At 43.0% G+C, this 26961-nt stretch overlaps 1 protein-coding gene and 1 long non-coding RNA gene across 15 annotated transcripts in view; both read left to right on the forward strand.

Annotated features, from left to right (window-relative positions):
• The window catches only part of MEGF10 (multiple EGF like domains 10), a 171349-nt gene extending 165096 nt beyond the window's left edge, over positions 1-6253 (forward strand). For all 3 annotated transcript variants that reach the window (XM_051844159.3, XM_002710085.6, XM_089334908.1), the window contains exons 23-25: positions 1140-1184; positions 2294-2500; positions 4757-6253. In XM_051844159.3, coding sequence (XP_051700119.3) covers positions 1140-1184; positions 2294-2500; positions 4757-4941 — 437 coding nt within the window. In that variant the 3' untranslated portion in view covers positions 4942-6253. The remainder of the gene's footprint in view (positions 1-1139; positions 1185-2293; positions 2501-4756) is intronic.
• Positions 6254-16949: 10696 nt separating this feature from the next.
• The window catches only part of LOC149126040 (uncharacterized), a 28939-nt gene continuing 18927 nt past the window's right edge, over positions 16950-26961 (forward strand). For 2 of the 12 annotated variants that reach the window (XR_016235316.1, XR_016235314.1), the window contains exons 1-3: positions 16960-17474; positions 17784-18090; positions 20499-20668. This is a non-coding gene — a long non-coding RNA (uncharacterized LOC149126040). Of the gene's footprint in view, positions 17475-17783; positions 18091-20498; positions 20669-21115; positions 21460-24342; positions 24685-26961 lie in introns of those variants that run through there. The other 10 variants (XR_016235317.1, XR_016235318.1, XR_016235312.1 and 7 more) reach the window with 10 other exon arrangements.

Genomic DNA, 26961 nt, shown 5'->3' on the forward strand with positions numbered 1-26961 from the left:
AAGTGGTTTTTTAAAAATACTTATTTATTTGTATGAAACACAGAGTTAGAGAGAGAGAGAGAGAGAAAGAAAGGAATCTTCCATCCACTGGTTTACTCCCTAAATGGCCACAATGGCTTGAGCTGGGCCAGACCAAAGCTAGGAGCCAAGACCTTCATCTGTGTCTCTGAAGTGGGTGCAGGGGTCCAAGCTCTTGGGCCATCCTCCACTGCTTTCCCAAGCTCATTAGCAGGGAGCTGGATCAGAAGTGGAGCAGCCGAGACTCAGATCAGCACCTCTCTGGGACAGCATCACCACAGGCAGTGGCTTCATCTGCTGCAACACAACACCGGCCCCGTGCCAGCTGATTTTTGGCAGTGTCCAGCCCATATACTGGAGAAAGGAGAAGCTCTTCAGTAAATGGTGCTGGCAAAGCTGGATTATCTATGTAGAAAAATGCACAGTGTTTTACATTTTTATAAATGTCATTCACATCCGGCGCGATGAAGACAGCTGGATTCTCACGTCTGCTTCTGCTTCATTTTTCCCAATGTGAGCACGAATGCTCCCCCTGTTCACCTCCGACCTCCCCCACACAGGGGCCAGACATTTTGAAACAAGGAAGTTGTTGTCCATCCAGGCTCACACGTAACTACTGCCCCATGCCTGGAAAAATCAAGTTGTTCAAAGCTGATTAAAGATGGGTAACAACTTCTTTCAGCGTATAATGTGGTGGTCAGCAGTGTCAGAAGCTGCCAGTCTTAGAAAGACGGGAGTAGAGTGGAGATAGCAACTGCATGGTCATTTTTGGAATACTACTTGAAAACCAGCAGTCTTGGAACGTCTTTGCAAAGGCGTGAGTTCCTGTTTCTGCTATGCTGCCTAGCATCAAGTACAGTGACTCACGTCGGTGCGTCTGTCACTACCTGTGGTGATCAGATTTTCCCAAAGTCAACTGAGCAGGGAGAGGGTCCCGTGTGTGTGTTTCCTTCTAAGCACTGCAGACACCCGGCACAGCTGCTCTGCTGAGAAGGTTGCAGCCTTGGTCATTGTCCACGGCGGGGGGTTGGGGGAGATGCTCCTCCACGACCTTGGAATGTTGGATGAATTTTCATTACTTTACATTTTCAATGGGTGTCTTTTTCCTTTCTCTGTCATAGGTGCATTTGGACTTGACAGAAGCTACATGGGAAAATCCCTAAAAGGTATGGTGCAAATTGGAGAAATACCTGTGTGATAATCACGATTTTTAACTTTTTTTTTAATCTCAGAGTGAAATAATTTTTTAAATAAGCAAGAGTTGCAAGGTAGAGAAAATGTGGAGTTGTTAGGGTGGTAAACTACTGCACCAAACGCCCAGACATGGTCAGCTGACATGGAGAGTAACCATTAGTGGATTTGTTACAGTGTAAATGTTGGAATGCCCTTGTGGCATAATGGGTTAAGCCACCACCTGCAATGCTGGCATCCCAAATGGGCATGGGTTCGAGTCCTGGATGCTTCACTTCCCATCCAGCTCCCTACTAATACAACTGGGTAAGCAGTGGAGGATGGCTCAAGTCCTTGGGCCCCTGCACCCACATGGGAGACCTGGGTGAAGCTCCTGGCTCTTGGCTTGAGCCTGGCCCAGCCCTGGCTGTTGCAGCTATTTGGGGAGTGAACCAGCAGATGGAAGATCTCTCTCTCACACTCTGTAATTCTGCTTCCACATAAATAAATAAATCTTTTTAAAAAATAGAGTCTTAGTCTTAGGGAGGAGAGGTTTCTGTTTGCTGAGGAAATGCTCCTGTTTCCTAGAGCAGGAATATGGCTTACGCTGAGAGAAATGTCAGAATGGAAATGGAAGGGAAAACAGAGAGAGGAGCTGAATTAGGTGTGCACCAAAGTCTGTGCGGATGCGTCGAAGGCGTGCGGTGCCTGCCCGGGGGTGGCTCAGGGAATCTTCCTTCACATCACAGACGCCTTTCTGTCTGTTATAGCAAAACCATCTTGTTGTGCTCCTCCCAGCCCTCAGCAGCTTGGTTGAAAGGTTTCAGTTAGTAGCTTTTCTATTAGTAAAATAGAATGGAATTAATTACCTTTGAATGTGATCGTCAAAATGAAATCAGATCCATGGTATTGCATGGGTACTCACCTTATGAGCTAACATTAGCTTAATGCATGGCTCACTTTATGACACATTCTCTCCACCAGAAGTGGAAAGTGTATCCTAACAGGTTCAGCGTGTGGAATTACGGAAACCTCGCCCACGCAAGCAGTCTCCAGAAAGTGCTGTGAAACAGCATTGGCTTTTTTCTTCCATCTCTCTTCACAGACCTGGGAAAGAACTCGGAATATAATTCAAGTACCTGCTCCCTGAGCAGTTCTGAGAACCCGTATGCCACTATTAAAGACCCACCCGTGCTTATCCCTAAAAACTCAGAGTGTGGCTATGTGGAGATGAAGTCCCCAGCGCGCAGAGACTCCCCGTATGCTGAGATCAACAGCTCTACGACAGCCACCAAGAACGTCTATGAAGTTGGTGAGTTCTCCCCACCATAGAAAGAACCCCATGTGGCGGCTTTGTGTGTGTGTGTTTTAAACATAATTTTCAACGTCTCATGTTTTAGATGCAACCTGTGTTTACACTGGTCACGTTGATTGGTGTCGAATGGATTTTTTAGGGAAAATATGAAAAATTGGAAGTTTTCCTTATCTTCCACCTGGCCATCCGTCTTTTGTTTGGTAACCATAGTAAGTATTTTAGCACACATGGAATAGCATGTGTGTCATATTAGCTAATATGTTGAGTTGGCCAAAACCAATGATACAACTCGATTGAACAGGTGGTTCCATTTCCTGATTGTACTTATTATATTATATAATACTTTTAGCAGGATTGGAACATTTTGCTTTTAAACTTGTCTAATATGTCAATAATATTCTCAGATGTGAATCTGATTCAAATTAATAACAGCTCAGTTTAAAATTAGTTATTTTTATTTCCCCTTGTGAGTTCCATTTGGAAAAAGATAAAATATACCACAGCCACACCACCATTGGCTAGACATTCAAGCTGGTTATATATTTTAATCTCTCTTTCTTTCTCCCAGCATTTGTGACTTTAACTTTTTTTTTTTTTTTTTTTTTTTGACAGGCAGAGTGGACAGTGAGAGAGAGAGAGACAGAGAGAAAGGCCTTCCTTTGCCGTTGGTTCACCCTCCAATGGCCGGCGCACCGCATTGATCCGAAGGCAGGAGCCAGGTGCTTCTCCTGGTCTCCCATGGGGTGCAGGGCCCAAGCACCTGGGCCATCCTCCACTGCACTCCCTGGCCACAGCAGAGAGCTGGCCTGGAAGAGGGGCAACTGGAACAGACTCCGGCGCCCCAACCGGGACTAGAACCTGGTGTGCCGGCGCCGCCAGGCGGAGAATTAGCCTAGTGAGCCACGGCGCCGGCCCTGTGACTTTAACTTTTAAAAGTTATCTACTACTTACTAATGAAGGGGCTAACACTAATAACTTATGCCTTAGATGTGTCAATTACATACATAACAATTTATTTTTAATATATTCAGTTTTTAAACTGGAAACCATAGTATACTAAATTTAGTTTTGGAAAGTCAGTTACGGTTCCCTTTAAAATTGTGCTGTATGCGCACCACAGTAGGATGAGAACTCAACTGAGAATGAGTTTGGAGTCCTAAAGCTTTGAGCTTCTGGAATGTTTCCAGGATCTGAGTTAATGTTTAAGAACCTCGGTCTTCTCAGCTGTTGAATAAGGGTTTGGGCTAGATGACCCCCATGGTGTTTGCCAGACAGTGACTCATTTCTAGGGTTTTAAAAATATTCTCTGAGTGCCACCCTCTCCACTACATGGTTATCTCTTTACTCCGAGTGTGATTTGTGTGCATCAGTTGATCTAACAACCAAAGAGGCACAAACGCTGTGTGATTATAAAACAATTATGCTTTTAAAAGTCTTATTCCCTTATATTTTTATTAAAAGATCCTCTTGAATTTGATATTTAAAAGAAATTCCATATTCTTCGGATTTTCCATTTCTTAAAATTAATGTGTGCTGGCCGGTGCCGCGGCTCACTAGGCTAATCCTTTGCCTAGCGGCGCCGGCACACTGGGTTCAAGTCCTGGTTGGGGCGCCGGATTCTGTCCCGGTTGCCCCTCTTCCAGGCCAGCTCTCTGCTGTGGCCAGGGAGTGCAGTGGAGGATGGCCCAGGTGCTTGGACCCTGCACCCCATGGGAGACCAGGAAAAGCACCTGGCTCCTGGCTCCTGCCATCGGATCAGCGTGGTGCGCCGGCCGTAGTGCGCTGGCCGCGGCGGCCATTGGAGGGTGAACCAACGGCAAAGGAAGACCTTTCTCTCTGTGTCTTTCCCTCACTGTCCACTCTGCCTGTCAAAAAAAAAAAAAAAAAAAAAAAATGTGTGCTGGGGCTGGCGCCATGGCTCACTTGGTTAATCCTCCACCTGTGACACCAGCATCCCATATGGGCACCAGGTTCTAGTCCCAGTTGCTCCTCTTCCAGTCCAGCTCTCTGCTGTGGCCTGGGAGGGCAGTGGAGGTTGGCCCAGGTGCTGGGGCCCCTGCACCCACCAGCATGGGAGACCACAAGGAAGCACCTGCTCCTGGCTTCGGATGGGCACAGCGCTGGCCGTGGCGGCCATTTGGGGAGTGAACCAGCAGAGGGAAGACTTTTCTCTCTGTCTCTCTCTCTCACTGCCTATAATTCTACCTGTCAAATAAATTTTAAAAAAAATTAATGTGTGCTTGGTTATTATAGAACCGACCGTGAGTGTTGTACAAGGAATGTTCAGTAACAACGGGCACCTCACTCAGGATCCATACGACCTCCCAAAGAACAGCCACATCCCGTGCCACTATGACCTCCTGCCTGTGCGAGACAGCTCATCCTCCCCTAAGCAAGAGGACAGTGGCAGCAGCAGCAGCAGCAGCAGCACTGAATGACACCAAAGAACCACTGGGTAGCCGCTGGAACGCTTTCCAGAGCTGCAGTTGGGTTCTCCTCCATCCTCACCTTTGCCCTCTCATGGGGATCCTGCAACGACCTGATAAGCAGTTGTTGGACATGGACTAGGAAGCTCCAAGCTGAGGCTGACGCTGACTGTAGGTGCTTTTTGTACAGGTGACTTGGAAGGAGACGGTGACGTGATTCCCATTGCTGTTAGTTTCGGAACTGTACCAGGAAGCGTGGCTTATCTGAAGGTGTCAGCTAAAAGCATGGACTGCAGAAGGCCTTCGGAGACACGGGTTGCAGTGGACGTTGACTTGATTGCTTGAAAAATTAAGATTTAAGCATTTCCTTTCTCATTTGCATCGTAGAGCTGTCTCTGGGATTGTGCAGCCTACCATAAAATGTGCTTCCTGACAGAAGGACTCGCTGAGGATGGAGAAGAAGCGGTCACATTGCTGAGTCCCTGTTGCTCCACTTCTCTCAGCTGGACTCAGGACTTGGGGCTCACATGGATTCAGGAGGAAACAACCTGTCCAGTGGCAGGGCTGGGTAGATTGGAATGAATTCTAGAAGTGGATAGCAAATTTAAATATGAAAAGTTTAGATTTTTTTTTTTTTTTAGGATGAAGGAATGTACAATTAGAGTTCTTTTAGAAATAGTAGAAGAATTGCAGAAATCAATACAAAATGTGCCAGGCAAAGGTGGTTTCTCCCTGTTGTTTAGCCCTTGGCCTACTTCAAACCTGTGACACTATTCGGATCACTCTATCTTACATGTGCATCCCTTGAGATTCATAACATATCAATAATTATTTCATACCTACAGAAATGCAATAATTTTATTTTTGACAGACTGGATTGAATGAGTGTGTAATGTTTGGGAAAGGGTGTAAATTTTAAATGTAAGAAGATGCTTAAGTTTTGTAAACCATTAGTAATACAAGCTGTAATATAGAATTAGCAAACAGTTTTGATTAATTTTTCCCTAGAAGTGACTGAAATATTTTTGTGCATATTTGAGAAAAGGGCACTTTCCTTTTGATTGATTGTGGAGGTAGGGAAACTATGCTTAAGCTGGTCTTTTGCATTGCTAATATGACATGTTCCCCACTTTTCATTAATGTGTATTTCCATTTTTAAGTTGTATATTCTATGTTTTGTAGTTTTTGGATTGCTAATGAAAAAAACTATTATATTATATCTTCACAGTTTCTTGTATTATTGTCACTCATCCCCTGCTTGGTAAAAATGCTTTGTTCTTTTTTCTTTTGAAGGGAAGAAATGAAAATATATAATCTGAATCTATTAAAGTTGGTCATTACTAAACTGATTCAGTAACCGTAGGTGGATAGCTTGTGATTAAAATTGAGAAACTTTTTAGTAGTCCAGAATGAAGTACCTTCTGAACCCTTGGTTTCCTCAGTCTTGGTTAAACCAGGAGGTAAGGGAGCAAGAATGAAACATTGTGACTGCATAGGAACTACAGGTCGATCTCACGACGGCCCTTCTATGGAGTAGTCATGTAATTAGTTATCCAAACTGGGACACTTGACAGCAAATGAGGGCATTCTTAGTAGTTACCCTGCAGTGCTCTTAATCCTGGATCGTTTCAGGCAAACCATGGCAGATGCTCATCCTGTGCTTGCCAGGTGGTGTCTCATGGTGGTGTGGGTGTGATTCAAGAACCTTTTTCTTTCTTTGATCTACTTGAGGAAGCAGAGGGACTGAAAGGTGGAATAGAGAGCATCCTCATAAGAGAAGGCAGTCATCTTCTGTCTTTCAAAGACGTAGCATTCTGCCTCTGTGAGTCATTAATAGCTCCGTCCTCTGTCCCTGTTCTCCAAGTAGAGAGCTCAAGGCATTGTCCCTGCTGAATGTGGCGCCGGGATGTCCAGGTATTTCATGTCTCATGCTGGCACCTGGGATGGCAGTCTGGTTGGGTGAGTAATACAGCAAACCCACTTAGAACAACCACTCCAGGACGCTTGTTTCTTTTAATGAACCCCCAAGTCAACTCAAGGAAATAAGGGGTTGTCCAGACCATGCTTAGAAACAACTGATCTACTGCAATAGCTAACCATAGACTGACCCTAGACTGCAGGCAGTGGGCATCGAATTGAGGACCGTATGGGTCATGGGAGCCCTTGCTGGTAAGGATCACAGGTGTTCTCCTCTTCTTTAGTAAGCATCAGCCTTTCAAAGCTCCATGTAAGTTTGTGTTTTCCCCTTTACTTCCTGGTGTCTTTTCTTTGTTTTAAATCACCTGTTTCTTTTCCCATTCCCCTACCAAAAAAAGGGGGGGAAAAAAGCTTTGTGTTCAAAGCCCACAGCCACTTAAGAGAACCTGGGCCACGGATGTGAACCACAGAGGGCCACCACGGTAGCTTCCTGTGCAGACTTTCTAAGGAACTGCTCAGGCTGCTGGTGTCCTGAAGCGTTTGTACCTGTGGCAGGACTTCTGAGACATCAAAGCGCACATAGTATTTTGAGTATTATAAAACTACATGTTATATTTGGCCAGATGTGGTTGAGGAGGCAGTATTTTATAAATGTCTGTGTAAGGAGAGAAACACTTTTGTCAGGATGAGAATTAAAGAGAAAATAAAAGAACCTTGACAGATTATTCCCCTGAGATTTTCGGACACCTTAGGAATTTTGCCAGTTATCTTTAATTTAATTTGATATTGATATTATTCTTTATACAAAATGAATCTAGTCTCATGACCTTTGAACTCATATTAACTTTGGAACCTAGAAATAATTTCTCCCATATATCCTTTGGTGGTCAAAGCAGTGAGTTTGGAATTACCTTGCAAAAGCCACTTATAAAGGAATATTAGCCAAACTGTTATTCTTTCCCTAGAAGTTGGTAGATCAGAAAATTTATAAATTATTTGCATTTTTATACAAGTATATTATAACTGGCCCAAATGAAAATGTATATGTTCACTTTAATAAGGAGACTGTATTATCTGTACTTAATTATATTATAAGGAAAATTTCATAATTATTTACAGCGCTTGTTGTTAATTCATCTCCCACAATATTGTAGTAATAGTAACAGAAAATGTAATGTATCTAGCATTGTCTTAATGGAATTTATACTCACCAATTTCAGGAAAACCAACTGCAGAATTTTATAGGAAGACAGTTATAGCTTATGTCAACTGAATTCATTAGCATAATGGTAGTGTATTGTAATGCAAACAATTTTATACAAATGTGGGCATCTTGACTCCAAAGAGTTGCAATACTTGCCCTTAATTTGGATTTTTAAACTATAAATATTATAAAATGTGAAAAAGAGCATCACAGTATTATGAATTTATAATTTATAATTCATAGTACAAGTTCACTTAATAAAATAATAAAAAACTGAGTTTTAGGGTTATGTTTTCCAAGTATTTCTGAGTAACATGTCTTCATTATTCAAACTAAGTGTCAACAGAGGTTTTGGTCTGAAGGGCTTTACATCGTAGAAGTGTACATAACATGTAAATGTGAATCACACAGTGTAGATGGGAGCCTGTGTGCTAACTAAAGATGTTCAGCCACCTTCCCCATAGAGCCCTATTAATACTGATGTCCTAACATTGGGTCTACTTATTCTAGTACAGCATTTGATCCAGGCTTCATTTTGATATGACTGAATCTCAATATATATTTTTAAAAGGAAAAAGTCAAATGACATTGGTTTTACTTGGTTGTGGCAAACAAACCATGCTTTCCATGTTGAAATATCTCTATTTTCCAAAGATGATGAATTTTCATCAGTAGTAGCCTACACTGTCATTTATATTACCGAATGAGTTTATAGATTGGTGCAATAAACTTTCTAATTAAAAATTCTTCATAGCATTTATTTCTATTTCTCATTCTACTGTTGATTGAGAAGAAGAAATTTATGATCCTGTTGAAACAAATTTTTTTTTCACGTGTGGCCCCAGAACCCTTTACATATATGATTTAAAAAACGTTAGTGTTGTGTTATATTGGATTGCTTGTGTTTGTGCCTCCCTTTCAGACTGCATGTCCTTTAGGGAAAGAAGCAAGCTTTTAAGGTTTTATTCATAAACAGCTTCCAGGAACAGGTTAGGGACTGAGTCCATTCTTTTGTAAATAGCTTGAGGTTGCTTCATGTGGATTTGCTTTCTGTTTTCTCTGTGCCTGCTAAAGCCTTCATTTATAATTGAAGTATTTTTGAAGCATTCACTGTATAGCAGGGTGTTCTAGGGATCAAATACGGTGTTTGCTGGAAGTCTCAGTGCTAAGCATGGTGGAGGGAAGCAGAGGAGTGAAACACTCAGGCTGTTTTCGGTGGTTCATTAGTCCAGGAAATAAACACCTCACTAACTCTGTGGTTTTACTGATTTACTTAACTTCTCGAGGTCTTGTTTTCTACATTGTACTGTGTTAGAAAGAGTAGTACCTATTTTGTAGGGTTTTATGATGATTCAGTAGCCTTAAACATTCAGAATACTTCAGTTCTAGAGAAGTAATTCAGGAAAGCGATCATAACATGGTTCTTCTTCCAGTAACATGGTCTCTTCCTAAGAGTTAAGAGTGCTGTTAATTAAGTGTGTTCCAGGAGGATGGTGACTTGGCCTCACATTCCCATTCTGGAGAATAGAGCCATCCAGAAAAAGTCAGGGGTGACGCTGACAACTTAACGAGATTCCATGTACAGTGAGACATCGCATCTCTGAAATAAGATTATGGGTAAAATTGTCAGTGTGAATTATTGGAAGTTGAGAGGTGGACTCTGGTGCGTGGTGAGAGCCGGATGACTTGGGTGGATATCTAAAGAGAAAGGAGAGGAGAAGGCCCTTGCATTATGCAGCAATGAAAGAGGCTAGTTGTCCCTCGTGTGATGGAATTTTAGGAGGGTTCATTCCCACATTGGGAACTTGGAGATCTTCTGCCTCTTGGATCAACAAAGGGGCTAAGCTGATCACTGACTACCCACTGAAGGAAAAATGCCTGCCTTAACTGTCAGTACACCAGTAAACTGAGAGTTCCACAGAAGTGTTGAAATCTAGTGCACCATCCAAGTGCATAGGCAGAGAAAGATCACAAGTCACTTGGTGAGAACACCGCAGCCCATGTACAAAGAGAAGAGACTGCACTGAAAAACTGCAGTGAGCCTCTATCATGGAAGTGGGGCTAAGATGGAAAATAGGGGAAAACATAGATAAAACATGATTAAAACTCTTAAATGGTTTTAATTATAGGATCAAATGGAGTTTCCCAGCACTAAAAGATGGAAATCATGGGTGGATAAAAAGAACAAAGGCAGACTAGCTCAAGACTCCGTATGGAAACAATTGCTGATCCAGAAAAAAGAGAAAAGAACCAAGAGAAAGTACTAGTCAAAGAAATCATGTAAGAAAACTTCGATAAATTTTGCCCTTTCTTAATGTAAATGTCAACTTTTCATGTTTCAGATATGAAAGATCTGCTAAATTAATGAACCAAAATGAGATAAACATGGAAAGAGATCCATCCTGTTGTAATTTCTGAACTTTAAGCCTTGAAAAATAAAATCATACATGCGGAATTAACAGATTCCTTACAAAGGAAAGCTCACTAGACTGAATTGAGAAAGTGTGCAGCAGGAACAGGAATGAGGAGAAAGCCCCAATAGGTAAAGGCAGGTGACCGCATGGCAAATTGGGCTTTGTGGCTTTCTGCTGCTCCGTCACAGTATCACCTGCCTCTGAGAACAGATTGTTAAATAGCCCCCATTCTATTGTGCTTTAAATCCCTCATTCCAACTAAGGTAGACTAGGCAGACACAGTGAGAACTGGGAGGGAAGAGTCCTGCATTTTGACTGGCACAGGATAAGATGCTCAAAATGCAGAAGCACGCTTCATTGAGTTCTATCAAGGAATCAGCCAAACCATTTGCAAGCACAATGTTGGGGGATGCCTCGCATGGCTCTTGCTTTATAGCATGTTATACATCCTCATGTGTTGAAGACTTAGAATTATCATGCAATAGAAAAATCCAGATGTGCAAAAAAGTGGCTGTTCTGTCATGGTATTTTTTTGATGGCTGGCACATGGTGAAGAGCTTTATGGAACAAGTGGTCTTTAAATACCTAGAAGTAGAACTTACAGTCCATTAATTTCTTGTAACTGCAGTTGAATACTGTGCAACACAGAGAACATCCTCATACTGCTAAACTAATAGTTGAGCCTTTCCATCTCTCCAGCTCCATCTACCTGCGTAGGTCACTTTTGATTCAGCAGCATCTTGGACATTAGGACTGTTAGGAGAACGGACGGGAACCCTGTCCTCTCTGGACGTCCAGTGATGATCACAGACAAGTGTTTCGACACATTAGTCTTTTCCTTTTACATGCAGGTTTGAAGAGGCAATGCTGGCTTCCATGACAGAGTTCTGCCAACCATGAGACAACCCAAAGGGTTATGAGGGAACAGAGCTAGAATTTGTCTTAGCATCCCAATGTTTGTAGTTAAGTTGTAGGGTAGATATTTTAGGTAATGGGAAAATGGTCATCTTTTTTGTTTTCTGTTTTGTCTGGATATCTGGTAAACCTGACTTGAAATAAGACCAAATAGAATCGTTTAATCTGTATGAACATCTGAATGTAGAGGAAAGACAAAATGATTAAATATTTTGCTTGGGATTAAATATATAGACCTTACCTGTAACAAAAAAGGAAGAAAATTTTAGTTCTTTCTGGACTCCCAATATTTTATGTATAAATATATTTTTCAAATATTTGAATTGCACACATCAAAATGTACCAGATTTTTTTTATTGTTCACATCTATTATAGTTTGAGAATATGTAAAGAAAGAACTTGTTTTTAAAGAAAGTAAAAATTTTAAAACTGTTTCTACTATCTCACATGTATATAGGATTTTAGTTATCATTCAAAATATTTTTTCTATCATTCCCTCAGTACTGGGAGGATTTTTAAAAACAAATGCCTTGGAACTTGAAGCTCGTAGAGAATATTTTGCTTTGACATGTGTAACCATGTATAACATCTACCTGCTCTTGAGCAGGCGGTGGAGAATGGTAGTCCCTCTAGAGTAGAGGTTGGTTCTGTTAGTTTGTATGCAGTTTGTCAAAGGCAATGGGCGCTACAATAGTAAGAGTTGAATTCCAGCCTTCAATAGGACAGGGAAAAGCTCTGATCTTGGCTGCTCAATCATCACTTTTCCAGAAAGGCCTTTCTTGACCCCATGTGTGGTTCAGGACTCTCGTCCCACAGCCTAGTACTCTGCTTTATTGTCTTCCTGAGCTTAGTGACTGCAGTTGTATTATTGAGTTGGTTTGTGTGTTCACTGACTGTCTTTCCAATGTGGATTCCAAAGCTTCCTGAGGGCAAGATCTTTCTTTATGGTTCAATGCGCTATGGCCAGAATATTCGGTAGTGTCCGACTCATGACAGAGGTTCAATACCTATTAATTGATTGATTGGTTGAATAATGAATTCTGCTTGCTTTGGCAATGCCAAATTTGGCTTTTTCTTCCTTAGTGTCCCGAGGTGACTTGATAATGTTGCTCCTTCCTTCTCATTATACACCTGCAATAATTCATAAGTCCTGCAAGTTTTGGGAGCTGGAAATCTAAAGAAAGATAGAATAACAAGAGCTTGTCTGTATAGCAAAGTATGGTCTTCTTTTACTTGAGAGTGTCAGGTCTTTGGTACTTATCTACAGAACTGGTAGGCCCAGCTCTGGAGGTTTGGGGTATCAAGAGCATTTACGACGTGTGTGAGGCAGTGCACTTTGATGAGGAATGTTACGCACCACACTTCTCGTTTTGCCCTGCATTACAGCCAGGTGGTACTGTTACTGGTCTTCAGTGTCTCCCCAGAGCCTACCGCCTTCTCCCCAGGACTTCTCCCATCTGTACATGGCCCTGTTGCTACCTAACGCACAACGTGGGTGCCAACGCCACACTTGCGACAGGACACTCAGCGATCACTGAGTGCAGTGGGGGAAGCAAGGTTGGCCCCTTCTCTGAGATGCAGGACTTTACTGCAGGTGACTTTGGCTCCAAGACTGGACAGGAGCCTAATCTAAGCCATCCTAGAACTGCCTTTTCAGGCCAGAATTCCACCTGCCGAACTTCCCCTCCTTCTCTCTCTCCTTCAGAGGACCAGACTCGCATCAGGCTAAGAGAGAATATAGGGCCCTGCATACTTAGGTAAAAATGCTCCTTGTGAAATCCGTCCTCCAGGCACTCTGTGTGGTCTGCCTGCGGGGCGCTCTGATCCCCTTACTGAGATCCACTTCCTCCCTCCCGCCCTTGGTCTCAGCCTGGTGACCCTGGAGGTGTGTTGGTAAATGTTTAGTAACCAGGTCTCTGAAAAACTGAAAAGCACTGATGTGTAACAGCTGACAGATCCCAGGGTGCAAATTCTCCCACCACAGGCAATTTCAAGGTTCCAGCATGACCCCACGGAAGGTAGGGGCTCGTCGTTGTATAGTATTATATAGCATTATGTAGTATTATATAGTATTATATAATATTCCAACATTACAGATACAGTAAATCTAAGTAACCTCAAGAGCATAGCTCACAGTAACAGGAAATAAGATAATTAAATTAATGAATTTTGAATATTCCCTTTTAAGATATAATTAATTGGATTGTAAGTTGATGTGTTTTAATTTAATAATGCCTGTGTTTGACAACTAGCTTACAAAATTCTGGAAAATATAATAAGTGTCACTCACAACTCTAATGAGCTGCCCCAGCACATCACTTGGTTACCACACTCCTCATGTCTCCTTGTCCAAGCAGAGAGGCACTGATACTAATTCTTACAATATGGAAGCTGCAACGGAGCTCAGAGAACATTTTCTCCTACGTCTTTATTTTAAATCTAAAAAAAATAGAGGTCCACAAATCTACCCATGCAGGTAAGCACCGAGGAAAATATCCTGAGATGGGTCTCCTTAAGGTGCATGTTTCTAAGGAAACACACCAGGAAAAGAGGACATCTTTCCTAGTAGATCCTCTGACTATTTGGCCTTCCCCTGGAAATGACCTTTCTAGGAGACAGTGAATTGGAGGGTGATGTTGCTCTGCTTCCCCATGCTCTGTTTAATACAAGCTCTTAGCATTAATAAATTGCCATTCAGAAAAAAAAAATACACTTAAGCACAAGGCTGCTTCATGACTTCATTGTTATAATTGCACACAGTGCTCTTAACTCTGTAATAGAATACATTCTTGCCCCCAGTGGATGTCAAATTAATAGAAACCATTAAAAATGGATTCCTGTGTTGTGAGAGCTGGGGTGACTGCTTTTTTCTTCACATGATACTACTTTTCAAAAGATCACTAATTAGATGGGCATTGATACTGGTAATAAGTGCCCTTTATGCATGATTGTAGCTGAATTTATTGTGCGTACATACACACATAGGCCTGAATGTTTTATTTGCATTACAGGTGGCTTGCATTTCTGGCAGGAAACAAACTCCAGTCAAGTCACTTGATAAACATCATTTTCAAACAGCAGAATGAAAGGCAGGATTTCTCCAACTTAGCAGGGATGTCAAAAAAGAATCTTGACCGACTCAACGTGAGTGCTGATTTTCAAAAACAATGCATTATCTAAAAAGTGGAGAAAAGGAGGAGAGGCAGGAGGAAAAAGAAGAACCTCAAAATACCGCTCTTGTCCCTCTTGGAGAAAAGCATCGGATGGATGCCAATACGTACTTGTAAACCTGGGATGAGGAGCCGTGTGGCTGTATTCTTTACTATAAAATGCCTTTTGGTATTAAAACAGGCTCCCATTAAATGCTTTTGGTTGAATGAACAAATATAAGAACTTATGCACTTCATTAACTGTTTTAGACACTTTTAAGGAAAAAGTATTAAATATCATGAATATTAAAAAGCCACCATGCCATTCAGCAAAAGCATAAAGACTAAGCACAGTCAATTAAAACATTGCCATGGAACTCTACGGGTTCCATAATCGAGACACATTTCCCCAGTGCCTGTCACTGGTTCTAAAGGCAGACTTATTTAAGTTAAAGACAGTATTTCTCAGAATAACAGTGTCAGTACTCAAGGTGACAGTTTCAAGGAAAACATTTGCTGGGGTGTTTACATTCTGAATTATTCATTTTTTTAATACCAGACTCAGCATTTTTATAGTCAGAGCTCTCGCATTGTTAGAAATCTGTGCAGAGGCTGAGACAAAGCAAGTTCTCCAAGGGAAACCCCAGAGGAACGTGAGGGAACCAGCACCGACTCAGGCGGCGAGTGCACAGGCCCTCTCCAGCCTCTGTGGGTGTGGTCAGTCAGAGCGGAATTTGTCACTAAAAGCTGGCCAAGGTAGAGATGGGACCTGAGGGGCTGGTGCTGTGGCATAGCGGATAAAGCCGCCGTCTGCAGTGCCAGCATCACATATGGGCGCCAGTTCGAGTCTCAGCTGCTCCACTTCCAATCCAGCTCTCTGCTATGGCCTGGGAAGGCAGTTAGAAGATGGCCCATGTCCTTGGGCCCCTGCACCCATGTGGGAAACCCAGAGGAGGCCCCTGGCTCCTGGCTATGGATTAACACAGCTCTGGCCGTTGCAGCCATCTGGGGAGTGAACCATCGGATGGAAGACCTCTCTCTCTGTCTCTGCCTCTGCCTCTGTCTCTCTGTAACTCTGCCTTTCAAATAAATAAATAAATCTTTAAAAAGAGAGAGAGAGAAAACGATGCCTGCATGTAGCCATGACTTGTTGGTTGGAATCGGTGGTTTGTAGCTTCCTACGTGGAAAGTAAAGCCCTTGACCTGACTTCTCTCTGCTAGTCTATAAAGGGCCATTCCCCCTTCCTTAAGCTTCTCCCTCTCTTTCCCCTCATCGCACCCAGTGCAGACCAAATAACACAGTTAAGATTCCATCATGTGTCTAAGGTCATCTCATCTCAGTTTAATGGTTAGTCCTTGCCTTTTTTGAAGTCTCCACGCTGGCTTATTCTGCCTTCTCTCTCCACACCTCCCGATCTGCATCACCTGTTTTTACATCTGTGGGTTTGGATTTTATTGTGACTACTTCAACTTCTGTTGAGCAGTGAGAGGAATAAACTCTACATTGACAAGTCTTTTTGAGAATGGTTGAAACAAAGGGCAGTGTGGAATTGGCAAGATTGTTAACAGACTTCCAGTTTTGACAGTTTCTGTGATCTGGATCAAGGTAATTCTCATTTAACTGTCTTTCTTCACCTGATTAAAAAAAAAAACAGCTTTCGACAACTGTTCTTCCCCCTGAATTCAAACCACGTGTAAAGTAATATTTTAAAACTCCAAATAAATGTGTTATCTACTGAGAAATAACATAAAATACCTTTTAAATGTTTGCTGATTTATTTCTCATCTACTTGAGAAGCAGAGTGACAGAGTCGAGATACAGAGAGAGACAGAGACACAGAGAGATCTTTCATCCCTGGTTCACTCCCCAAATGCCCAAATAACCAGACTGAAGCCAGGAGCCAGGACCTCCATCCAGGTCTCCCACAGGGTGGCTGGGCACAAGCACTGGAGCCACACCCACTGCCTTCCCAGGATGCACTAGTAAGACGAAGCTGAAGAGCCAAGGCTAGAATTAGGTAGGCAGGTGTGTCAAGCCATGGCTTACCCTGCTGTACCACAACACCCACTCTTCACAAAATAGCTTTGTATTAAAGCTAAATTTATCAAAATGATCATTATGAAGGGTCAAGAAAGAAGAGATACAAATGTTGACTTTCTAGAATTCACAGAATGGCAGAAAATACGTTGCTGTGCTTTGTCACTCAATAGAGTCCCACAGGATGGAGTTACAGGTACAAGCATGGAAAGGGTAAGACCTGTAGTCCCCAGTGCTGATTTCACTTGTTCCACCTTAAAATGAACTTTCTAGATTGTTCTGTTTAATTCACTGCCTTGCACCCTGCAGGTGACCTCTGGTATTTCCAGCAGCTGACCACCCCAGAGAAGTAAGAATGGAAAAGCTGACCATCCATGAAATGATTTCTGGAAAGCTTCCTATCTTTCTGGAATCACACTGCTGTGAAAGAAGCCAATATTGCATTTAACATAGAAATAGTCTATGTTTAAATTTTTAAGGTTTTAGTTTCACAGCAAAATTCAAAAGGAACATACGGATTGGTCCCTTCCACCCTGTTCCTGTTTGTGCTCATCGTCCACCTGTCCACCTCCTCCACCAGAGTGGGGGTTTCTCTCTGCACATCCTCAACACTGCGGCTTGTGTGTGGTTGATTCCCTGAGGGTCCCTGGGGGGCAACGTGGAGATGATGATAACCTTTAAGAGGCGGGGCTTAGTGGAGAGCAGCTGGGGGCGTGCCCCTGAAAGGATTTAACGCCCCTCTTGTGGGAACCTCGTTCGTTCCAACCTGGGCCGGCTTCCTATTTGAGATGTGGTCACTCACTCCCACACCTGCAGCTGCCTTTGTCACGGGCCATGAAGTGATGCATTGATAAGGCCCCACCCAAGCTGAGCCAGCGTCAGTGCCACCACTTTGAAGCCTCAAAACTGTGAGTTAGATAAGTCTCCTTTTTCTTTGTACGTAGCCTGTCTCAGGTGCTTTGTTAGCGTAATCAAAGCTGACTAATAACACTGCAGCTTCGAGAGTCTTCCTCCAGCATGTGTGGTGTATTAGAGAGCCCAGAAAACCAGCTTTCATGTCGGCTACAGTAGAAATGTCTCCAGCATTTCTTTCCCGTTTCTTTGTACTTCTCTCTCTGTTTTCATCGTCCATCTGTTTTGCACGTTGTCTTCTTACTCCACTGAAGTCCACAGGATCTTAAAGTTTTCTTTTTTTTTTTTTTTGTTTTTTTTTTAAGTTCCTGCCCTATCTGACTCTGGATCCGATGCTTGCTCAGTCTGTTCAAACCGCAAGCTTGCCTCCAAGATGCCCACTAAGTTTTTGTTGCGAGGTGGGCGTGATGGACTGGGTAAACAGAGTTGCAGTAGACAGGCCTTCAGGTAAAATGGCTGCAGGAAAAAGCTCTGACGTCCTATGATTAGTCTCCTTCTTTGGGGGATCCTCTGTCTCTGGACTTGAACTTCACAAGTGGTACTGCTTTCTCCGTGCATTCTGCGATGAGATAGGAGAGAGAAGAAGTGGACTTGGGTATTCCCCTCACCCAGGTAAGTTAGGCTCTGGTTAAATCTCTGCAGGTGGGCTCTGGTTGCGTCTGAGAGAGGCAGATCTTGTTTGGAAGAGCAAACGGTTGTGGCACTGTGGAAGCCATTACTTCGCTTCAGCCCCTGCTGGAAGCACGAGGGTGTTATTATTGTCCTCTAGTAAACACAGACCGTTAGGACCAGGTTAGTGTCCAGGGGGTGAAATTCTCACAACTCTTGGGACCCCCGTGTGACTGGTCCTCCTGGAGTGGCTTCAGACCCTCAGGCTTGTCCACATCCTTTTTCAGCAGTTTGTCACTTACAGGTCCGGTTTTCCTACCTCCTTCCTGCTCCCTGTGCAGGCTTTGGCTCCAGTGATTTGTGGTTTTTGGCTTTCGCTGCCCCCTCTGGCTTTTGTGGGGGGCAAGAATGTGCCTTACATCCTTGGTTCTCTGAAGCAGCTAAGGAGAGTTGTTAATTTTCAGTCCTCCTCTGATTCTACTTGATGTTAAGATGGAGTGGCAGGCCGTAAACTGGAACTCTGAAATGCCAATTTTATGTCAAATTAGTGATGACTTGCTAACATTAATGGACGTGAAACTGCGGTGCGGGATAAATGCTAGGTTCGTTCTTCTTTCTTAAATACATAAAAGACCCTTGGTCCTTACTTCAATACCAGAGTTAAAAGAACCCTCTTTGTGTTACAACACATTTCTAATGGTTAACACCTGGGTGGTTTTTTCTTACTAGCAGAAATGGGCGTTTTGAAAAATGTCATTGTATCACTTCATATAATGGTTGTCATCTCTATGATGATTGTAGAGTGTCACGCCTGTCTTGGGGGAGCTTCTACTCTAAATTCACTTCTCTACCTTTTATGCAGCAATGACTCTTCCTGGATACCGTGGTAAAGCCAGGAGAGAAAAATGTTAGTGCTCCCCATCTTCCCTCCGCTTATGCCAAGCTCAGAATTCATTAAGAGCTCTGTAATATTAACATGCAACCTATTCCGTCCAAGAAGGTGCACAGTATTTATGGAAATATGTATGAAATTAAATGAAAGGAGGCATGTGTTCCCCGTCTAAGTTAGACTGTGGCATGTTTGCTTGAAAGAGTCTAAAACGCAGCCAACTACCCGGTTCCCTGTGTTTTCTCTTTGTTTTTCTCATCTAAACATGTATGGAAAAATGGCTGAATCCTTTCAGGTCACGACATTACCAGGCAATAAATCACTTTCTATTTTAAGCAGTAAGTGATTTCATTTGTCTCTGATCCAGACATCCAAATACTTGGTTAAACTGGGACGATTAACCTAAGAGAAACAGGGATTGGCTACCTGTGTTAACCTTTTCTTTCTTTGCAATTATTTTTAGATATCCTGTCTAATGGTCTCATTACTTTTCAATACTTGCTATCATCTTGGCTTCTGCTATCAAAGGATGTTTTGCCCTGATTCAGCATCATATCTGATCCGTCCTGAGTTTTAAAAATCTACTTCCATGGTTTAAATTAAAATGGAGATTGGTCATTTATCACTTTTGAAAGCTAAAGATTTTTTTACAGTCTTCCAGCACACCGAAAGATGGGGCTAAGCTTTTCTGCGGCCAGTCCGTAGCTGCAAGCATACATTGCAATAATGCATTCTCATGCCCACGCAGATAGAATGCCCCTGGCTCTGCTATTTTGTTTTTAGTGTTACAGAGTTTTTGTGGAGTAGCAGGTGTAAATGCACAAAGTCCAAACTTGGCAGTTTCCATAGCTGGGCTTTGAACGCTCCCTTATCACAGTAGCTGGGCTTTGAACGCTCCCTAATCACAGCTTCACTGTGAAATCAAGAGGTATGAAAAAGTGGAACTTCACCTGAGGACTGACCTGGGGAGAAGTAGCTTGGCCCCCAAGGATGGAATGAAAAACCTGAGCCCCCTTTGCAGGTTTAGATCTAATCAGAGGATAAACTCCGCACAGATTGACAACCCAGTTTCCAGGGCTATCCTGGGCACCTCTGCCGAGTGTCTCCCACCCACACAGATCCAGCTGTGTGGACCCAGGAGAGGTCAAGAACACTGGGTGGAGCCTTAGCCCCTCCCACCAGGAGCCCGGTTTAATTGGGGCTTAGCTACAGGTGTGTAGGTCTGAGCTGGAATGTGTCACCCAGAAATGCTTGAATCTGAAGAGGTTCCAGGATGCCAGGCCTTGTGATTATTTGCAGTGTTCTAAAAGAATGAAATCTGGTAAAAAGTTTGTAAACGTTTAGGTTTTAGAAGCAACGGTTGGCATTTAGATGTGCAGTAGCCATCTTATTGTAGGCCCCTGGGAATATAAAAGTTAACATTCATTTCTAAACCTACTAAGTGCTTCTCATTGTCAGGGAAATAGCCCAATAGTCCTGAATGGAGGGTCTCAACAAAGAATTTAATTCTGCTTTCAAAAAGGCAATTACAAGGTCAAGTGAAAATGGAACCCTAGGCAACTGAGAGAGAGGCAACAGCTCCCAAGAGCTTATGTGAAACCGATTGTGTATTCCTGTGACAGAATGAATGGGCACGCTTGACGGGAGTCAGAGGCCAGAGTGCGTCTGCTCAAATCAGTGGCGACAAGCCTGGTAAGCATTTCCCAGGGGCAATAACTTGGTTTTTTTATATATGTAATATGAATTATTAATATATTTAATATTATCAATATACTAGTATATTAATATCTCAGCAAAAATAATTTATCTGCGCTTATGACATTTTTATAAACTCACTCATTCATCTCATTTATTGTTTTAATGACTCAGTTTTATTTACCAATTCAGTACATGTTCTAATCCAGAAAAAAGAAAAGAAAATCACATTTCAGAGATGGCCATTAACATCATTTTGTTACCCCTAAACATGCTGCCGAGAGGGTCATACTGTGTATAGTGTTTTGAAATCTTTTTTCATTGAACATCTTACTTTTCATTAAATATTATTAAGGGTTCTTCTATGGAGTATCTAATCTGTTCTATTTGTTCACTATGAAAATTTAACTATTTTGGATGTTTATGCTGTTTCTGGTTTTTCAGAAGTGCTGAGAAAGTACTGTAACATGCATCTGTTTAGACTTAATTATCTGCTGCAGAGAAATGTTTAAAAGTGAAATACCGGGCCAGCGCTGTGGCGGAGTGGGCACGGGCACCAGTTCATGTCCCAGCTGCTCCTCTTCCAAGCCAGCTCCCTGCTTATGACCTGGGAAAGCAGCTGAAAATGGCCCAAGTGCTTGGGCCCGTAAACCTGCTTGGGAGACCTGGGAGAGGCTCCTGGCTCCTGGCCTCAGACCAGCCCAGCTCCAGCTATTGCGGCCATCTGGGCAGTGAACCAGCAGGCGGAAGACCTCTCTCTGTGTCTCTCCCTCTGTCTGTCCATGGCTCTTCCTCTCAGATAAATAAATAAAATCTTTAAAAACCAGAAAAGTGAAGTGTCTAAGTGAAGGAAGTTATAAACAGCAAAATCACTGGAGGCGTGTTGGCGGGCTACTCCCCGGAATGTTTAGTAGCAGTGTACTGACGTGTGCTTTAACACTGAAAAGACAAAGTTTGTAGGTTTTCTTTCCATACAGTGAGCAAATACCTGGTTTTCTCATTTAAAGTTTGAGAGCTTGAGAGGGATTGAGGAAGGCAGATTTAATATCTGTTAACAGATGCTAACATGCAGGCAATGCAGTCCGTGGAAACCCACCCCCCACCCCCTTGTCAGAACCAGGAGAGCTGCCCTCAGTGGAGACACAGATCCCGGCTGCAAAATCTCCAACAGAGCCTCTTGCCAGTGCCCTGGAGTGTGAGAAATGAATGGGGCTGGGCGTTAATGAGCAGAATAATAATTTTAAAAAGCGTATAGTAGTTGGTCTGCGGCAGCAAATTGAGAGCGATGGGGTAGCTGCTTGCAGTGAGGATGGAGGTGCAGGCTCTTGGACCAGGCAGAAGGACGGATGCTTGGGAAGGGACTTGGAGGACTGCTTTCCTTCACTCAAGTGTGGGGGAGAATACTGGGTAAAGGCCAATAAGGCTAAGGTGCTCTTCAGACTCATGACCCTTTTGTCCAGAACGCCTGTGGTTAAAGGCCCGGCTGTTGTAAAGAAAGGAACAGTTAGTGGGAAATAAGTGTGTGGGAGGTGTAGAGGTGGAAGATGTGTGAATCGGGAACATTTTGTTGTTAAAATGTTTTTTGTAGCCGACGCCACGGCTCACTAGGCTAATCCTCCACCTTGCGGCGCCGGCACACCAGGTTCTAGTCCCGGTCGGGGCGCCGGATTCTGTCCCGGTTGCCCCTCTTCCAGGCCAGCTCTCTGCTGTGGCCCGGGAGTGCAGTGGAGGATGGCCCAAGTGCTTGGGTCCTGCACCCCATGGGAGACCAGGAAAAGCACCTGGCTCCTGCCATCAGATCAGCGCGGTGCACCGGCCGCAGTGCGCCTGCCGCGGCGTCCATTGGAGGGTGAACCAACAGCAAAAGGAAGACCTTTCTCTCTGTCTCTCTCTCTCACTGTCCACTCTGCCTGTCAAAAAAAAAAAAAAAAGTTTTTTGCGTCACAATTTAACTGCCTCCTTTCCTATGTTGTAATTTTCTATGTGAATCTTTTCAGCTGTTACCAATATATCATTATGTTGAGTCACATGTAAAAGGTGATGTGCTCAAAAAATTGTCTTAAATTTATTCCTTCTTTAACCAGGGGAATTCTCTCTCCCTTATCAAATCCATGTTAATTCATTTGTCATAAGTTTTGAGTCTCTGATGTTGAACCTGGGAGAAAGATGCGTAATTTTAGAAACATTGAGACCTGAGTGCAAAGTAACTGACATTTACAGTAATTACAGCAAGTGTGGGATTTCTGTTTGCTGAGTACATATTAGAGGATGGATATGCCCCCGGAATCTCAACAGATAGTTCTTTTGTCCTTTTAACAAATGCTGATGGAAAATGACCTCTCTGCCAGGCATCCTGCTAGGTACCAAGAGTAGATAAAGTAATAGATGGATTTAAATATGGGATGGTGAACTGTATCTGCTCCCTTGTGCTCTTACTTTTGGTGAGCTTGGACAACAGCCATGCCAACCTCCTCTGTCGACAGAGGAGAGTCTCTAAGAGCAACGAACATTGACCACAGTCCAGGCAGGAAGCTAAGAGCGGATAGACTTTTCTGATCATCCCAGGCAATGAATTCAAGACTCAGGATTCTCCAAAAATGGGTCGAACTTCCTAAGAAGTCCACTAGAAACCTCTTGTTTGGAAGAGTACAACTAATGTGAGTGTTTGTGGGAGCTGGATGAGCTTGCTGTCGACAGAATTGAAGGGCAGGTGGAGTGGCTCCGTTCATATAGGCTGTGTTGGGAAGAAGCGGGTGGGCATCTAAGTATGGAGATAATGACCTAGGTCACCTGGTCAATGAAAACCCATGGCATGCTCGAATACGCAGCGATTCAGAAAGATACTAAGGAGATACTCGCTGATACCTTAAACTGTTTGAGAAAAGGGCATTTAATAAAATGTAACTACTCAATATGAATGGAGAAAAAAATTGTGTATTATTCACTTTAGGATAAAACAAAGCCTAAATGAACATTGTGATAAAAATTTAATAGATTATAAATATTATAAACTACTCAACATAGAAGTAGCAGTACAACTAACAAAAACTAACACAATTCTTACAATTGAAGGATAGTAAAAAGATGGTCTCAAGGTGATAGCTCAAGGAAGGTGCTATGAAGTGTTTGTTAGAGATATAACTGAGAATGGACAGGTATCTAGCAGGTCAAGGTACGTGGAGCAACCATGATTGGTTCAGCAGTAACTCAGTGGCCGAGTTTTAATTTACAAAGAAAGGGCTGTTGTTTAAGAGACAACAGCCCCAGAGAAGCTGAGGAGAAGGGAAGGGAGGAGGTATAAAGCTGTACTGCACAGGGGAAGGCTGTGTCTCAGGAAGTGGTAGCACTAGGGAACTTGGGGAAAGTATTCTGGGCTTACAGCTCCGTGAGCTGGGCAAGCTACAGTGGCATCTTGCAGTGGGTGAAGCAGGATGCCATGTTTGGAAAAGATCCAGTATAAGGAGCTCCTATAAAAGATGTCTCCAAGGAAGAGCAATCTTAGCTAGCTGTACATTTTATTTTGGGTTACAGTGGAGAGATACATTTTTCCCTAATGAGAATAACTAAAAATATTAATATAACCAGTAATTATGAGAGATAGCCCTACCTCCTTGGGGGATGAGATAGTAATTAATTTTTCACTTTTATGTTGGAAATCTGTATTTCAACAGATACTGCATAAAGTTCATCAGTCAAGAAAGAAGAATTTAAGTAGGGGCCAGCATTGTGGCACAGTAGGTTAAGCTGCTGCCTGTGACGTCAGCATCTCACTTATCTCACTTCGGAGCACTGGTTCCAGTTCCAGCTGTTCTGCTTCTGATTCAGCTCCCTGCTAATGTGCTGAGAAGGGAGTAGATGATGTCCCGACAACCTGAGTCCCTGTCACCCACATGGGAGACCCAGATGGAGTTCCAGGCTCTTGGCTTCGGCCAAGTCCAGCCCCAGCCATTGGGGTCATTTGGGGAGTGAACAAGTGGGTGGAAGATCTCTCTCTGTCTCTCTTTCTCTGTTTTTGACACTCTGTCTTTCAAATACACAAATAAATCTCAAAAAAAAATTTTACTTTTTGAAAGGTGGAGTTACAGAGAGGAAGAGGCAGAGACAGAGAGGGAGAAGTGTTCCATTCATTCACTGGTTCACTCCCCAGATGGCTGCAATGACCAAGGCTGGGCCAGACTGAAGCCAGGAGCCAGAATCTTCTTCCGGGTCTCCCACATGCGTGTAGGGATCCAAGCACTTGGGCTATCTTCTACTGCTTTCCCAGTGGAAGCTGGGAGCTGGATCAGAAGTGCAGCAGCCAGGATGTAAGCCAGCGCCCATACAGGATGCTGGCACCGCAGATGGCTGCCTAACCCACTATACCACATTGCCAGCCCCACAAACAAACCTTTAAAAAAACCCGAATTTAAGTAAATCACATCATGTTATAAAGGGTAGAATGAAGAAAAACATGGACACAGAAGCAAATAAAACATTCTAAACAGCAAACAAAATCTAAAGTATGAAAATAGAAGGTGTAAGACAATGGCACAGAACAGTCGAGCATATATGTCACATACAAATATAAACAGTATAAAGATAAATATGTAAATGGTATTCTGATTACATAAGTATCATATAGTTAAAAATAAAATAAACTATGATTTACGAAATGAACACCAATAATAAAGTAACTCTAAAATGTTAGAAGTAATGGGAAAGCATAATAATATAAGGGCAAGGATATATAGAAATCAGCAATTTTGACATTAATATCAAACAATTATAAATTCAGGTAGATAGTACTAAAAGAAGAACAACAACTTCCATCAATGAGTGTTTCAATAAACTATTAACACACACCATCAGAATTCACAAATCAAAATGCTGAGACGTGTAAGAAGCAAAGGGAGGAGACACAGTGATGGCAGGAGGCTTTGACACAATGGGTCAAATGGATGAGTCTCTGACAGCAAGGAATACACCTTGTGTTCTGTACCTGTGATCTGCTATAAAACCACAGTTATTCTATAACATACCTGAAAAACTACAAGTGGCATTTGACCATTTATATGTTTTTAAATGCCCCAAATCATTCATTTTTTTAAAGCACACACACTTAGAGAAGATGCCATGTGTCATTTGTTAGAGTGGAAAAGACATGGCTCAGAAATACCATCCAGGGGCCGGCACTATGCCGTAGTAGGTAAAGCAGCTGCCTGCAGTGCCGACATCCCATATGGGCACCAGTTCAAGTCCCAGCTGCTCCACTTCTGATCCAGCTCTCTGCTATGGCCTGGGAAGGTGGTGGAAGATGGCCCAACTCCTTGGGTCCCTGCACCCACATGGGAGACCCACAAGAAGCTCCTGGGTCCTGGCTTTGAATTGGTGCAGCTCCGGTTGTTGCGGCCATCTGGGGAGTGATCCAGCGGGTGGAAGACCTCTCTCTCTCTTTGCCTCTGCCTATCTATAACTCTGCCTTTCAAATAAATAAATCTTTAAAAATTTTATCATCTAAAACTTAAAAATAATTGTCCTTTTAGCTAGAAATTCTTCTTTGAAAATTCAATTATGTTCATATACAACTGGCATGTTTATTGAGGTCTGAATTTATTTGAGCGAGAGCAAGACAGAAACAGAAAGAGGTGGAGAAAGCTCCCATCCAGTCGTTCCCTCCCCAAATGTCCCTCCAGGCTGGGCCTGGGCCAGGACCAGAGCAGAGAGCTCAATCCACATCTCCCATAAGGGTGGTAAGAACCCAATTACTGGAGCCATCACTCCAGCCTCTGGAGTCTACACTAACAGGAATCTGGAGTCAGGAGCCAGCGTCAGGAATCAGACCAGGTCATTCAATATGGGAACAGCCACTTAACCACTAGGCTAAATGCCTGCTCCGTATTCAGGTCTTATTTTTAAGTAAAGCAACATGTCGTATGCATGAAAAGGAATTACTGAGAAGGAAGAGGCTGAGCACAGGTTTGTACGAAAGAACTTTTGAAAAACTGCCTGCAGAAGGAAGTAATGTTCATCATAGGTTTTGTAGCATGTCGTGGTCTTTTTTTTTTTTTTTTTAAGATTTATTTATTTATTTGAAAGTCAGAGTTACAGAGAGAGAGAGGTCTTCCATCTGATGGTTCACTCACCAGTTGGCAGCAACGGCCGGAGTTGAGCCGATCCGGAGCCAGGAGCCAGGAGTCAGGAGCTTCTTCCAGGTCTCCCACGTGGGTGCAAGGGCCCAAGGACTTGGGCCATCTTCTACTGCTTTCCCAGGCCATAGCAGAGAGCTGGATTGGAAATGGAGCAGCCGGGTC

The sequence above is a fragment of the Oryctolagus cuniculus genome, chromosome 6 (genome assembly GCF_051225735.1).
Source record: "Oryctolagus cuniculus isolate XC-2025 breed Fujian yellow rabbit chromosome 6, ASM5122573v1, whole genome shotgun sequence".
NCBI classification, from domain to species: Eukaryota; Metazoa; Chordata; class Mammalia; order Lagomorpha; family Leporidae; genus Oryctolagus; species Oryctolagus cuniculus.